Source organism: Vanessa atalanta, chromosome 20 (assembly GCF_905147765.1).
Source record: "Vanessa atalanta chromosome 20, ilVanAtal1.2, whole genome shotgun sequence".
Taxonomy (NCBI): domain Eukaryota; kingdom Metazoa; phylum Arthropoda; class Insecta; order Lepidoptera; family Nymphalidae; genus Vanessa; species Vanessa atalanta.
Genome location: NC_061890.1, coordinates 6,423,568 through 6,440,644, shown reverse-complemented (window position 1 = coordinate 6,440,644; position 17,077 = coordinate 6,423,568). Strand labels below are relative to the sequence as shown.

At 31.1% G+C, this 17,077-nt stretch overlaps 1 protein-coding gene across 3 annotated transcripts in view; it reads right to left on the bottom strand.

Annotated features, from left to right (window-relative positions):
• Nucleotides 1-2,721: 2,721 nt before the first annotated feature.
• LOC125071849 overlaps nucleotides 2,722-17,077 on the bottom strand; it is a 76,909-nt gene continuing 62,553 nt past the window's right edge. For all 3 annotated transcript variants that reach the window (XM_047682251.1, XM_047682250.1, XM_047682249.1), the window contains exons 2-3: nucleotides 13,865-14,823; nucleotides 2,722-3,786 (exon numbers count right to left, since the gene is read on the bottom strand). In XM_047682251.1, the coding sequence (XP_047538207.1) occupies nucleotides 3,191-3,786; nucleotides 13,865-14,816 (1,548 nt within the window). In that variant the 5' untranslated portion in view covers nucleotides 14,817-14,823 and the 3' untranslated portion in view covers nucleotides 2,722-3,190. The remainder of the gene's footprint in view (nucleotides 3,787-13,864; nucleotides 14,824-17,077) is intronic.

Sequence of the window (17,077 nt, the reverse complement as noted above, 5' to 3'; positions counted from 1 at the left end):
TGATGGCGTCTCTAAAGTAATAAGAAAATATTTAAAATTCGTTATTAAATTAAATTTTACTTTACAAAACTAAAAGCAGTTAAGTGCTCAGGGCGTTGTCAGGTTCTCCGCTGACAATTTTTTTTTTTTTTTAGTAAGAAGTTATCGAGCCGTTATAGACGCAGATTAAGATCGATGCAAAAATATCTCATTTTTACATCTATCTTAAGCTGCGTCTCAACCAAAGAGAAAATTAAAAACGGTTGTCATTAACAATATGGGTTCAAAAGTATCTTTTTTCACGCAGGTCAACGAAAAATTTATACATTGTTAAAAACATTTATGGACACTGAAAGTTGCAAACGAAAATATTGTCAACTATTTTAATTAGAACGAACAATACGGAACATAAGTATTTATTAATATTCTTCTTGAATAACAAATTATTCATAAAGAATAAATTACAAGAAGGTATAAATATAAAAGTTTAAACATATATAACATAAAATAAGGACTTGATTAATACACAATTAATACACACATTTGAAAGAAAATTACATAATGAAGAATTTTGTTATACATATTTAATTTATAATACATTTTCTTTTTAATTTTAAATTTAATCGATTATTCGTCAAAATCGTTAGATCAATTTACATGGGTGTACCGAATCGTGACAAATATTTACATATAACATTAACTCGCCGGCCAGTCTTAAAGACATTATGTTAAATATTCTTATTTTTATAACATAAAATAATATATTTAGGTTTTTATTTACACCTGAAACTGACCGACAGCAATCTCTTAAAGATTGGTGGCATTTCAATCTTTGGAACATTCGAGAACAAAATACTATGTTGAGCAAGCTTTCCGTAATACAATAATAAATTGACATATAATAAACAGAATAAATTATAAATGGCGTTTTTTTTTGTAATACAAATGCAGCGGTATATTACCAAAAAATAATAGCAAAAATATGTAATTAAAAAAAAAAAAAAACAAATTTTATATTATCTGTGAATTTTTCGGAAAGCTGGCTCACTTTTCCTAACAAATCCTTTAATAACTATCCATGTCACACGAACAGGAACGATCGAAAGCTAATACTATAGACACCAGATATTTTTCTACTTTAAAAAAATAATTTTCATGTATACAGTTTATGTATTGAAGACATGTAGATACGGCTTTATTTTATAAATAAATATCTGGTGTGAATCACATTCTTAACGATTCTCACATTGATTAAGCTGATAGTATTTGATAAAGAGATTATAGTAATAATAAAGATGGAGAAAATATACTTAAAACTACATACACGTAGGTAATATATATATATATATATATATAAACAAACGATGACAGTATCAAAGGAGGTATGACTCAAGTTCATGATCAATATGAAATAGGATATAATTATATATCAGAATTATACTAAATTATTGCAATGTATGTGATTAATCAAAAAATTTCAAAGTCTAACAGCAAGGGGCGTGAAACTATAGTCGTATTCACGTCAATAATTAAAAAGATTGTGTAAATAATCGGACAACAGATTACAGGTAGCTGGGACGGCGGGTTTTATGTTAATAAGTTTTATATAAAATATTTAACTATATAAATTTCTTGTCGAACAAACTAGGGCGCCAATTCTACTGACATTATAAATTATCACTTAATCGCAATCGAATCGAAACGTGATCGTTGACGTTCCGTCTTCCCATTAACACAACATCAGAATAGAACGGAGAACGTATCATAATCGTTAAGTTCGTAGAATTGTCCCCCTGTTTGAAATTTTTGATCCATTTAGTTTAGTAGTAGATTAAAATTTGTTGTAAGTTTATAAGGTGTCCTGGATTGATCAAAGTAGTTTAAGTATTGTGGTCAATATTTAATCGTTGCGTTCAAAATAAGATAGTGAATCTATTTGACTGGTCCATTTTTTTAAAGGTAAATATGCCTTTAATCTTTGCACACTTTTGTAAATTTTAATGTACAGTGAGCGAATGAGTTAGAATCTTTCAACAACTGTCAAATCGGATAAAATTATTATAATTATATTTTCAGAATCCATTAAAATACAAATGCAATTAAAATTTTTCAAAAAAAATAAAAATATCCTAACCTCCTAATAAATTATGAATAAATGTCAGTTCGTAACAATGTCAATTATTAATTTCAATATATTATCTATGTACATGCAACACAGACTAAAAATTATGACAAGTTTGATAATAATATATTATGTTATTTACAAGTATTCTTATATACCTAATGGATAATAGATTTGAATAATGAATACCTTTTAAATATCTTCGGAACGATTTCCCGAATTAATACATCATTTTCATTATAAACAATATATGCTTAAATGACATTTTTTTCGAATTTTATATTCACACAATCCCGACCTGTTTCGTTTTTAACGAATTACGTATCTATTAATATTAAAAAAAAAGTAAAGTTTAAAAACCGTCATATAGATTACAAATCAGATTTGTCTTTACCGCGCCCATTAGGTGATAATAACATTTTATTACAAAATACTAACCATTGAACTAGGGTTCCGTAGATGTGATAATTATGTGACACAAACGTATCTCAAATATTAACATTAAACATTAAACAATAAACAGTAATTAATGATTAAGGATGATTATACGTTAATCATTATATATATTCGTAAAAAAATGTATCAAATCAAATCTAAATTGCAAAAAGATTTGAGCCGTTCAAAATTACCCGTCAGTCTGCAGGAAACGTTACTCAAAACGTTAGTGCTATTGGCAAAACCTCAACCCCCCAAAAATTACATGACCAAATCAAATTTGTTGACACGTGTGTCATATTATAAAAAAATATTTAGTTATAAAAAAATATCTCTTAGTCTACGGAACCCTAATTATAGCATGACTTGTACTTAAATAATACCTTTTCCTTTGTTTGTTTACTACTTATCTATGATATACAACTATTAGTATTAGTTAATCAAAATTGGAAATACATTTTTAGGCTTAATTGTTAATGAGGGCAAAGTTAAGAAACAAATCGAATCATTACAAAGAAATAATTATTACAACAATTAAATACTTATTACAGAAAATATTTAAAAGTCAATGTTTTTATATTTATTTAACCTTAATACTATGAATGTAAGGTTATAATTTAAGGCCCGCCAAAATTGAGCTTAACTTTTTAAAATTTAAACTACTTGAACGGTGGCGAAGGCACTAAACGTAACTTTCTTTGGTGGTTCTACACTACAAGTCCTTACAACTGAACGTTTCGTTCCATCGTGAACGTTCATTTTCAATACTGGTTTTAAATTCGCAACATCACTTTGCGATTGAGCTCTAAATCTACCGATGGTGTTGCCATTACCTAAATCACGTAGTTTATTCGTAAGACCCGTTATCCTGTGTGAGATGTTGCTGTAGTTCGCCTTTTTGTCATTCTGCTTTTTTGGTTCGCTTAGCTTCTTCGGTAGTTCGAGATTTTGTAGCGACATATATTTCCTATGATCCGTCGTGAGATTCCTTTTGATCTCTGTGCTGGGTCGCGGCAATCTCGGTGCTCTTTGGAGAAAGTTGTTCGGGCGGAACGGTAGGGGGGTGAGTTTGGGTTTCGAATCGCTCGTTAGGCGAAAATATTGCGGTACTGGTTCGAGTCTTTGGGGCTTTTTAAATGTTAACGCCATTGCCATTTTTGTAGGCCGAGCGAGGCTGTCGAAGGCGGTTGTGGAGAACTGTGAGCGGCTGCTTCTCCACTCTTCTCTGTCTGATTCGTAGCCGTTGGTCACTGGAAATAGAAAAAGTACATTAATTAAACATTAAACTTTAATAACAATGATAATGTTACCTAATCAAAATACAATGAATTTCTTCTTTCAAGATGAATCGACATTCCGAAAGTGTGACGCGAAAATGACAAGTGCCTGTAAGGAAAACGTAACAGCCTGTAAATATCCCACTGCTGGGCAAATACCTCCTAGTTTTTGGAGAAGGCTCATTCCACCGAGTTGCTGGAATAAGAAAGAAATAATTCGACAAATGACATTGAGTGGTATTTTAACCCACAGTATTCTGATTAGATTCACGCGTTCTAACCACTGACCCACCTTAACCCCTACTTGACTAAAATACGTACTTATATTTTGCTTATATATATACTTATATACGTACTTAATGTCTAACAACGAAAAACTAGACATTTAGTTTTTATTTTATATAGGAAGTTTAAATGATTCAATTAAATTTTTTTTTCTCAATCTTACGTAATTCTTCACGAGTAAATCACAGCATCGAATGCATGTTCTCGGTTACATCATTTCACTGTCTTTATACGTAACGACACGGACACGACACGGGACAGGACAGCTCGATTTATTACAAAGTTTTTTCTAACTTCACCTTTGAGTGTGTGTACTTTTTATGTTATAGTATATTTTTTGAATGCCTTTAATGAATATATTTTTATATTGTATCTATAATTCAGAGCCAGCTAAATATTTTTTTTTATTTAAATCACAGTGGTAAATGCGGTATAATTTTTGTTTTTAATTTTATTAATAATATTATTAAAAGAAATGTTTGGTAAAGTTTTATTTTATTGTCGTGTTGAATTATTGTAGTATTTACTTGTCTAAGTCGTATATTACGAGCTATTATATAGTTAATCAGGTAGGCAGCTGTCTTGTGTCTAATCAAAAACGATTCTCACTCCTCATATTATTGTGGTATTGACCAGCCTAACATTACTAGAATTGTTTTAAAATAGTAACATTATTATATATTTGAAAACAGTTTTCATTTCAATATCAGACTGACCACCTGATGATAACGCCCTATCATCAGGTGGTCAGTCAGTATACGCCCATACTCATTCTCACTATATTAAACCATCCATTACATCGCCAATTTGTTACCCATAGATTTTGAGTATGTATGTATGTAAGGTATGAAATTTGAAACTTTTTCTTTTTAACATTTCTTTAATATCCATTGCGCCACCAAACATGAAAACTGAGACGTTATGACACTTGCGTCTCTTCTTGCGTCGTAGTAACACACTCCCATCAAAAAGGAATACAAATATACAAAGTATTGCTTTTTGACGAAAAAATAATTGATAACTTGATAAGGCATAAAAAATTTGCTGTATTATAATTAAAAAAAAACTATTTTATCGAAATGTCGTTATCGTATCGTAGTCGTGAAGCTTAATACGCTTTAGTCTCGTTAATTCGATACACGGAGGCTTCCGTGCTCTGGCGCATATAAATGTAATATTAGTTAATTTTATTTTGACCTAGAGGACGATACAAGGCTGCATGTAGGAAAACATCAGATACATTTAAGGTCAATTTTATTTGAGACATTACAAGTAATTTGATTAAGGAACACATTTGCATGTGATAAAGATTCAATACAAGTAATTATTCCGTTATGACATTTTTAAATAGTATTAAAAGCGAGAATTAATTTACATTTTTTTTTAATTTATCAGATATTAAATAATTTTAATGAATATTATACCTTGAATAAAATCGTTTTTAAAATAAGTAACATGTTAATATTTTATTACAACTAACAATTATTTTATTAATAAAAATTATAAAATGTCCTATTAAGAAATTTCGTGTACGGATGTTCTTAAGGGAAACAAGCCACTTATATGTGCTATACTATCTCCTATATACATATCATAAATCCAATCGGATACGAAGGAAAAGAGTTCAGACGCAAGACCAAAGGCTTTACGTGCTTCCCTTGGGAAGCCGAGCATAGGTGTGTACAGAAGTGTACACACATCAACTTTCAGATTCCGGACTGCATGTTTAAATTATAGATCTGCAGCGGTCAGACCAGCGAGGCGATTAATTATTATATAAACATATTTTTTAAAGCAAAGTAATTAATTAAATTAACCTTTATGAGAGATTTACTTTCTAATAAATTATGAATTTTCTTAACTCTGTTAAGTACATGTTTCGTTGTAATGTTGCACAGAACAAGACGTCACGTAGAGATGTATTTGCTATCGACACGAGACAAATTGCCTAATTTATGCAATAGTCGACGAGACCTTTCGTGAAATGGCGAGGTTAACTTCGAAACTCGATTCAAGAGATAACTTTTTTAGAGGTCAATATTAGGAAAAGCAATGACTCACTTTTTACGCGGGACGCAATTCGATTTGATATTATTTCCCCTCGGAATATTTCTAGATAAGATAACCGGCCTAGGTATTGGAGACATAGTGGACCGAGCGTCGGTCTATCACGTCATTATAGCATGCAATCCTGTGACATCCCTTGAAGGGACAGCGTACCGTTCGTTTTTTAGTTTATATTCCGATGCACCCAGTACCAGCGAGTTCCTCGTACTCTCAACACGTAAACACGTTGTTTCCGAAGGAGAAAATCGTTGTTATATATAGATTTGTCTAAATTGTATCCATAACACACGATTTATCTTAAAATGTTCGTTACCGCAGCAATAAATGAAATGCTCATTGAATGGTGAACACTCGTTTTCACAATATTTTTGCGATTTTAAATAATTAAATATTAATAATAATAATTATTATAGGTTTTATTGTTTTTTGCCTTTTAGAAGGCAATAATGCAAGTTTATATGATAATAATAATATCACCACCAAGCGAGATCTATTATAGGATTACGAATACAAATGTTTCTTACAAAACGGGCACAGCAAATACTAACGAACTAAATAAATCCATAATTAATAATAAACTACCTATGCACTTATACACATACATATGTATTTATATATGTGTGTGTATAAGTATATAAATATTTTAGGTTTTAAGAGTAAAAGTAACTGTTGTATTTATTATTATTATTTTCCGTTTATTATGATATAACCGTTCAAATCGCTGTGCACTATGTATTAATTTAACAAAATCAATTTTATAAATACAGAATTTAAGGAAATTAATTTGTTTTCATAAATGATTTTTATTTTAAAATGGTAATCCGGCAATGCATTGTATATATAGCAATATTTTCATACAGTTCCGTATCCTGGAGATGTTTACAAATTGCATCTATTATTATCATTTTTTTTTTGAATTTTTAAATACTTAATATTGGCCTTATTATCATTCGCTTCTATATATATTATTTAAAAAAAAAAATTTGTTGTTATTAACCTGTCAAGGAAATATAAAATTTTATATTTGCGTATTTATTATTATTTTAATTATTGTCGCAAGCGATATCTTTTTTTAATATGTACCTATAGACTAAGGTCAAACGGACACGGGTTTTAAAATAAAGAGAAATAATGATTATATAATAAAGATATGTCGGCTCGTCGGTACATTTAGTACGAGAGATTTATATAATTTTATATTTATTTTGAGTACGATAAGATAAAGATTTGACCTTTGTAAACAGATATTATAAAGAACACATTGTACAGATACGTTATATTCGTCAACATTCAATTTATGTAATAAAAATGTGTCATTATTTTTTTTTTTGTATGATTATATAGCCGAACACCGTATAATAAATATAAATTCAATAATGATTTTAGAAATAAACTTCATAGACGATCACGTAAATTTGTTTGAGTTTGTATTAGTTACCAGCCTACCGTATGACCTCGGTGGCTGAGTAACAGGATATCTGTGACACAAGCCGACCATGAAGGGCGGGTTTGATTCCCGCGCGGTTCGTTTTGCACGTATCGCTTCCTATAATGTACTACTGCAATAATGCGTAACTGTGTCAATAGAACTATAATATTTTGTATCTTTCAAACTAGCGTATATCAGCAGGTTCTGTCTGCGTTGATTTTGTCATGAAATCGTCAACAAAACTTTAAATACATTAATCATTAGCATTTCAGATTCACCTCATTAAATAGTATAGTAATATCGAACTCCACCAAATAAAAATTAAAAAAAAATGGTAAATATCCCGTTTTAAATACTTGTAGTAATATTTAGTGTTATTCAATAAATCTATTTTGATATTTAGATTTAATGGAAGAAATGAAAAAATTTACGAACCTACCTTATATAGTTATCAATATGTATATTATATATCGTATACATTAATTATTAATTTACGCGTAAATAAAACTTAAATATATACATTCATAATAAATATTGTATTAAAAATTTAAAGGGAAAGACAAATGGTGTTTGTCATGGTTTATATCAGTATTTCAATTCTACCTAACCCCTGACACCAACTCGCCAACAATGGTGATGTCGACGGCATGAATTATTATAAATACTCAAACTCAAATTCCTTTATTCAATATAGAAGCATTACTTACTTATTGATAATCAAATAACACACTGCCAACGGTTCGGAAAAGAAAATACTCTGAGAAGAACCGGCGAAAGAAACTCAGCGGGTCTTTTTTTTGGTATTACACAATATATTGAATATGAAAAGAAATAGCCAGGAGGCGATCGTTTCATTCCCAAGTTGTGCTATCAATCATAAACTCACTAATTGGATGGTAACTCTGTCTGTCTGTCTCTTACGATTTCACGATTAAACACTAATAAATAATAAATAAATAAATATTGGACAACATCACATACATTACTCTGATCCCAATGTAAGTAGCTAGAGCACTTGTGTTATGGAAAATCAGAAGTAACGACGGTACCACAACATCCAGACCCAAGACAACATAGAAAATTAATGAACTTTTTCTACATCGACTCGGCTGGGAATCGAACCCGGGACCTCAGAGTAGCGGACCCATGAAAACCGGTGTACACACTACTCAACCACGGAGGTCGTCAACACTGAACAGAATTTGATGAAATTTGTAATGAAACAAGCTTGAACTCCAATGAAGGCTTCTTTATACCTAAAACCTATGACCGCCCCCGCGGGCGAAGTCGCAACCGACAACTAGTATAATATGAGCTGTCGTTAACATATCTTTACAAAAGGCCTTGCAGAACCTCACAATACAGTAGATCGTTCATTTGATGTTCGTTTGACGTACCTTTTATGACTACGACAGCGTAAGACATGACAACGTCGTAAATTCGAATATTAACGACTTTATTACAAAACATCAAAACGTTTCTTCTATTATTGAATTTAAACACTAAAACCTTTTCGGTTACGTTATCGATAATACAGTAATGATTAAATGTTTTTATATCATTAAACTATCACAATTCATTAATTGCATATCTGCCCAAGAAGTTTTTACAGGCCCATCGAAAATAAAACATAAATACAATCTATGCAAAATTATTAAAATCAGTAAAGAACCTTTAAAATATCTGGTCATTTATATCATTGTTTTTTAAGGATAGTAGCATTACTGTTAACAGCATGCAAATTTGTGCATGAAATGCATTTTTGGAGCATATTCCACCACGCTGCTCCAATGCGGGTTGATGGATACACATGTGGCAGAATTTGGATAGTAAAATTTAAGGATAGTAGCAACTCTCCTAATTAATTAAGGAATTACTATTATTCCTATTTACTTCCTCCTTTTAAGCTTACCACTTGCGTAAGGAGCGGGGACGACATTAGCCCAAGGGGTCAGGATCGATCCTGCGACTTTTTACATCGGGCTATTGACACTTAATGTATATACAAATACGTATATGGGTTAATAAAATTTGATCCTCAGATATTATTAGGTATATTCGATACGAAACCTCAATGACATACTAGAAATAGAATCACGAACCGGAGTCGTTTATAAGAAGTTATTTACAAATATTTTAAGTAAACGGACCTTCAATTGTAACTGGATACTCAAATGTTTGTTTAAAGTAAAGGCCGTTTTTCACTGGTACAGAAACTATAAAAAAAAAAGTTTTTCACTGGTACAGAAACTATAGAAAAAAAAGTTGTAGCCACTAGGATGATTTGGGACTAGATCGACATTGGGATAACAGGAACCGATCAAATGCTTGTATGTGGCTGATTCGATGACTTTTTGTTAATTCTTCTCTAGTCAATAGTAGTTTTATTAGTATTGCCAGTTAACAAAATCAATATACAGGTGCAAGGGTTAGTTGGAAATTCCATCAATACTATCTTAACCCATTGCTGACCTTGAACCAACTGCCCTGTATGTTATATTAAAAGTACTTTGGTTTAACATGTTTGCTCATTGGTTTAAAACAGTGTTTTTCGTGTGATTCTTTTTTCTTTTACCAATGTGAATTACATCCGTGTTGTTTTGATTTTTGCGTATTGATCTATTACAATATATCTGTATATTATGTTTACATAGTATGTAGTATATAAAAACATAATATTATATATCGAATTAATGCACTTTACATCGACGTATTAAATATATATTATAAGATGCTGTTTCTAACAATCAAGCAATCCAATACTGAAAATACTTTTAAATAATATGATTGTAATGTTAAGGGATGAATCTCATTTTAAATTGATTTAATGTCTTATCACCGAGTAAATTGATTTTGTTTTGTTTTTCATAAATGATTCTATTTCAAGTTATTTTATGCTATACCTAATTCCGTGGGTTAAGGACCTGGTTATCTGTGGTACAGGTCTTACGTGCAATAGAAATGAGCTCCATGTATACACTTGACTATAAATTGTTGTTTTAGTAATTCTATATTGTACCATGCAGTATAGTTTTTATTATATTAGATATTAGATATTAGAGAGGATTTTTGAAGATTGCTTACTATAAAACCCTCCCGACATTTGATCTTAACAAGACCGAAATTAGTAAAGCTGTTCCGTGATATTATAATACTTGGAATTGACCGCAGTGATCAATGAGTGAATTGCGACATCTGTACTTCTGTACTAATATGATAGATACGAAAGTAGCTCTGGTTGTCTGTAAAACTTTCACGGCGTCAGCAATTGATTTTGATGACATTTGGTATAAAGTAAGCTTGAACCTCAAGGAGGGACTTAAGCTACATTTTTCACCATTTAAAGGGATCAGGGATAAGTTCTTGAAGCATTAATTCAGTATTAATTCTATTTAAATAATACGCGAGCCAAAAAAGCGTTTTACCGTAAGACAGTTGTCAACGTTTCGAGAGTGAGTTTTGTAGTGAGTTCTTACAGAATAATGCTATGAAAAAGTATAAATTAAAGATGGCCGCGAACGTCCGTAAGAAAATGCGGTATTGACTTTGTCGCTACTCCAGTATCTCCCTTACCTGTTGTCAGGTACAGCTTTGAATGTGAACGCGGCCTTTGATTGTTCGGTTAATTGTTTGAATTGTTTTTTAATCTCATATCAAACACGCGTGACCTCCACAAAGCAAATAATTTGTCCATTTGTCAAACGATTCGTTTACTGTTTGTGCAACAAACATTGCCCAATGAGGAGGTAAAGTTTTAAAAACGTGCTTGATTATTATTACAAGATGAACTTGAATAATTAAAAAAAAATGCTATTATTAACTTCCCTTCAAAGTTATAGACGTGATTTAAATATATTTTTGATAATTCTATTTTCAAATAATTAAACATCTATAGCCATGAATAATATGCAATATCTTAGAATTATAATTATATAAATTCATCCTGAAATCAAACTCCATGCTGTTCTGGTGTCTCTAGGTAAAAATATGTGTTGAAAAGTTTATTTCGTCTTAATTTTTTTTATTATACAGCACTAACTATCATCAAGAAATTATAATTCAAATTGTATTTGTAGTTCCAAAGATTAGCGCATTCAACCATAGCAATCTTCCAGCCTTACTACTGCTCCGCCTCCGTTAATCGTTGCGAGTTGTTATATAATCTATAACAATATTTTTCGATAAATAGGCTGTCAACGCAAAAAAATATTTTTATAGCGGACTTAATAATATTATATTAAATATTAGCTGTGCCCGTGACTTCGTGCGCGTTGTTTGAATTTAAGTTATTTTACTTAAAAAAAAAATTAAAGTAGCCTAAGTTACTCCTTATTACATTACGGTTCAGCCGTTCCAGAGATTAGCCGGAGCAAACAGACATACAGACAAAAATTGTAAAAAATGTTATTTTGGTATATGTACCGTGTATACATACATATGCATTTAGAAAAATGGGTTATTTTAATATTACAAACAAACACTCCAATTTTATTATATGTATAGATATTATAAATGAGACTAAAAATGGTGTTTAAAAACAGAAATAAAAGAATAATTATGTAAAATGTTTGGTCAGAAAAACTGACGGGCATAACGAAAGAAGCCTAATGTCATTACGCGGGTCAACAACCTATTGTAACATACACGGCCTTGACTTGCATGCAATTGCTCGACTAATTTCATTATATACATGCTTTTGTATGTAAAACACATCAATTTTACACGGTTTGTTTTTTTTTTTTTGAACGTTCGTATGAGATTTCGAAAATCGTGATATCGTTTAGGTCAAACGTTTTGAGAATTTTAAAATTTCGTCCGTGTTCGAAATTTAAATTCAAATTGCGTTCTATTAAGTAATACTATATAAGTATTTTGTATTGTAATAAATGTAAAACGTAAACACGGAATTAAGAATAACCTGCTTGAGTTTGGATATTTGTTTTTTTTTTTTTATAATTTAGCATTGAAATGTGCTAAAAATCATTCCGAATTATATTACCTCAATGTCATTACGTTGTTTGAAAATAAGAATTAATTTTTTGAATCGTATAAATCAAAAAGGATTAATATAGTGTCACCTTTTTAGATATGCTGTTCGTGCATTAAAAATATAGTTATTTGCTAATGTGTTACCTGTGGTGGTACTAGGTAAATAGGTACATAAGATCTTAGTCCCCAAGGTTGTTGGCGCATTGATGATGATTAATATTTCTTACGTTGCCAATATTTATGAGCAGCGCTGATCATGACATTGACATTTCCTATCCTTTGCCAGCCTGCCTACGTCATTACAATAAAAAAAAAATTGTTACTTTTTCTCTCTCAAATAAAATGAGCCCAAATTCTATTAACTTACTAGTCCTAGTAACGAACGAAGATTATTCTAACTTTCTTTCGATTCAAATATCAAATTTTATCACACACAATTACAAATGTTTCCACAGATTAAATTGTATAGAACATCAGCCAGTATACCTAAAGGACTTCCCAGATTCATTAACGCATTAACTTTGTTAATTAGTCAAGCTAATATGAAACGTTTAAAACAATTAATTGTCTTATTACGAAACGAAAACGTTTCCAACGAAACTTCTCGTAAATTGTTCTAATGTTTTTTCGTATCGCCAGTCTATATCTAGATATAGGAAATTGTAATTCCAAACCATTATTCGCACACAAAGATTTAATTACAATACAAATGTTTTTAATTAAATGAGATTCATTGTAGTATTTGTTGGTAAAAAATTCTGATATTAATTTGTTAGCTTAAAAACAAAACTGTTGTATTTTTGTTTGTGGATGCGGATCGATATAAATCTTGTTTAAAAAAAATTGCAATTAACGTCATATATACACATCAGACTTTATAACTACACTAAATATTAACTTTTAAATAATTATGTTTTATTGGTTAACATGCTATAAGAATTTTATATTCTTTATTTGTTTTTTAATTGGTGACTCATGTGTTCTTATGTGTCTGACTTGAAAGAATACAAGACGAAAATGGAAAGTCGAACCCGCGATATCCCTAAATATGGTTTTAAAAGAAGGCCTCTGCACCAGACGGCCATCACATAAGGCCAAGTAAAACAACTAAATAATAAATAACGATAAAGCCGGATGATGTTCGTCGTCGAAACAAATTGCTCATCATAATTAATGCCTCGAACGTAACCAACGCTACACTATTTCCTTATTGCGATCAGTTTCCACGGAATTACGTAAGTTTTGCTAACGCTAATACTAGTAATAAAGAAATTAATTTACCTTTGTTGCTAACGGTCCACAGATTGCTCTGATTGTTCTTTTTCGATTTATTATCTCTTAGCATTAGAATATCTGGTATTTTATTGTGCTTGTTGTCTTTAGGTATTACGTCTGGTGATCTTTCAACATTCACTCTTACGAATTCGCCCTTAAGTATCTTTGGAGTTTCTTTGTTAATAGGCAACGGAGGAGGAGGCGCCTTGGTTTTTTTGTGAAATAATCTCTTCTTCTCCGGCTTAGTCGGTATATCTATATCTGTATAAATAACACTATCTATTTCACCGTGATCTCTATCATTTTTCAATCCGATCAGACTTAATGGTTGATCGTAGCGGGTGCTAAAGCCTTTCTGTTGCACTGATATATGTGTCATACCGTCATTGTCGACGGTCTGCATCAGATCGAACTCGGATCGCGTTTTATCAAGCGAATTGTAATCGTCGACGCCATTGTTCCTACTGTTGTACGTATCAACGTTTTTCTTTTTCGTGAACAAGCTATCGCTGCTGCTGTAACTGTTCCTTGTCAATCTGTTTCGCATTTTGAAATATTTATAAGTGAAATAAATTCTTTTGTAATCCTGTTCGTTTTCGAATCTAAGAGCGATGGCCTCTTTGTTTGAATTCTTTGTAACGTAAAAAACAAGCGTGTTTTCACAATTCGGATAGTTGTCAATGTTGACACAGTTTGCGATGTCGTCTATACAGATGTTCTCTTGCTTGCCGGCCTTGATATCGTAATCTTTGATCAGCTTTTGTTTCTCATCTTCATTGCTTTCATCCTTTGTTATTAGTTGAAGCTGATCTTTCTCGTTGAAACCGACACTGGTGTTGTAACTGTGATTTGATTTACTAATGGCAGTTATGTCCAGCTGTTGATTGGAATTGTGAAGCTTCTGTCGCGTCAATATTGCAGCTAAGCCGCCACACCGGCTTCCTTTCTTAACCGTCATTATTGATCTGTGGACAAAGAAAAAAAATACTAATTATTTTTCAATTTTGTTTCATTGCTGTCGTAATTGTAGTAATTATTTTTTTATTTATTTTGTATTTTAAAGGGTTCTTAATAATATTGAGGGTTACGAATTATCCATATAATGTATAATTGCATTTATACCAAATAATCAATGTAATTATTAATAAAGTTATTTTTAAATATTATTCCATATAGTCAATCGTAATCTGTACTAATAGAATTCCTCCTCCTCCTTCCTCGATCGTTAAGAAATTATTTCATTCGTATCGAGCAATTACATAATATAATACACTCGGTCGTGTCAAATTAAAAAATTACGTATATGAAATTTTTCATGTAGTGTGGCATTGTTTTGCACGAAGCCCTATAATGAGTTATAAAATATGAAATGTAAGAAAGAAACAATTGAGTAATCAAGAGAAAGCGTAAGAAGTGTCACAGACAACTTTTTTTTTAAATAACAGGTGCCTTGTTACTCTGGGAAATAAGACACCCGGGAGCTGATTAATTGTCATCAGCGGATACGGTTTGAGTTGCAAGATACAGCGATTTAATTTATTTACGAATACTCAAACAGCAACAATATCAGAGATGTTAGTAATTTCGGATCTGTATATGGATACGGACATAATAATATAATACCGGTCAGATACGGTTACGGATACGAAATGATTTCGGATTATTTTGTTTCGAATAGTTTCAGTAGCGAATATTAGATTGTTTAGAAATTGTAAAAGAGAATATTACAAGGTAACAGATTGAATTTATTTGTACGTTATTATTTGGTATTAGGTATAATCACAGAAAATACATAATAAGCCTTAAAATACAATCAGCTACTTTATTTAAGTAAACGCAAGAACAAAACTATTATAAACCTTTTCGTTTATCGGATTAGGTTACACGGTTTCGGATAGATTTTTATTTCGGATATCCGACGGTTTAATAATACGGCTACGGAGCTTCATATCCACCCTATTATTTTATTATTAGTTTTGAAGATCGAGTGAGCCAGTGTAACTAAAGGTACAAGAGACGTTACATCGTTTTTATATCGATTCTCAACATCTGATTCATTCTATCTATCTGTTCATGCTTATCTATTTTCCGCTTTCCGCTTCACACGTGTACCAGTCATCCGGATGTGATTGTGTTATTGATAAAAATACTAGCATTATATCTAGATCATTTCCGAGTGTGTATGCTAATTGTGCCGGTAGCGTACTGATATTCATTAATTGAAATTGTATAATGTAATTTTTCCTTGACATTTTTTTTTCAATCTTACCTACATTTCCAAATATTAGAACTGAGATTTCCAAATATTTAAAACAAAGATTTTATTTATCGGTCGTATAAAAAATATATATATTTATTTTTTCTGTGCAGTGCAATATTATATATTAATTTAAATAAACCAAACACAATTTGAAGAACGGCGTATGTCTAATACTTTAGACCAAAATAAATTTGAATTTCAAGACCTTTTTTAGTTTGCAGTAGAAATAAATTGCATAAGAGTGTTCAAAATTACAGGTTCACTCTCTATGCCCTCATTTTCATTTTTAAATGGGACATCGATCCAACACAACTGTATAAACAAGTGTTAGTTAGCATACGTGAACTTTCTATCATCTCACAGAAAAGAGATCAAACGCTGAACACGACATCGCGTGCTTTCTGAAGAACGATATTGTAAAACCAACACTTTTTTACTTCCAAGCCTTTCCATTCCTATTCTTCTTGACGGAAAGCCCTGATGATATTTATTGAATTCGAACGCAGAGCCTCTTGATATGAAGCTGTAGTAGCTTTCAAATTATTTGAAAAGTCATAAATACGTTAAAAAATTTGAAAACTATTTTTAAAATAATTTTCAATCTAAGTATTAGATGACGACGATAAAACCCGATAAATTGTAATCATTCCTTACATCTCCGATGCGACACCAACCCTGAGAGCTCAGCTATTATGTCCCTTGTCAGTTACACTTGCTCACTCACCATTAATACCGGAACACAACAAATTATAGCTTGGCGGTAGAATAAATGACATGTGGGTGGTACCTACCTAAACGGGCTTATGCATTCTATAAAGAAGAATAGTTCTTAATAAATGAACATTTTTAAAAATAGAACATATTGAATGTACGCTGACATTTTATATCACCGTTTTTTTTTACGTACACGAAAATAAAGCAAACACAACATGTGGTTTCCAAGTTCTAATCCGAATCTT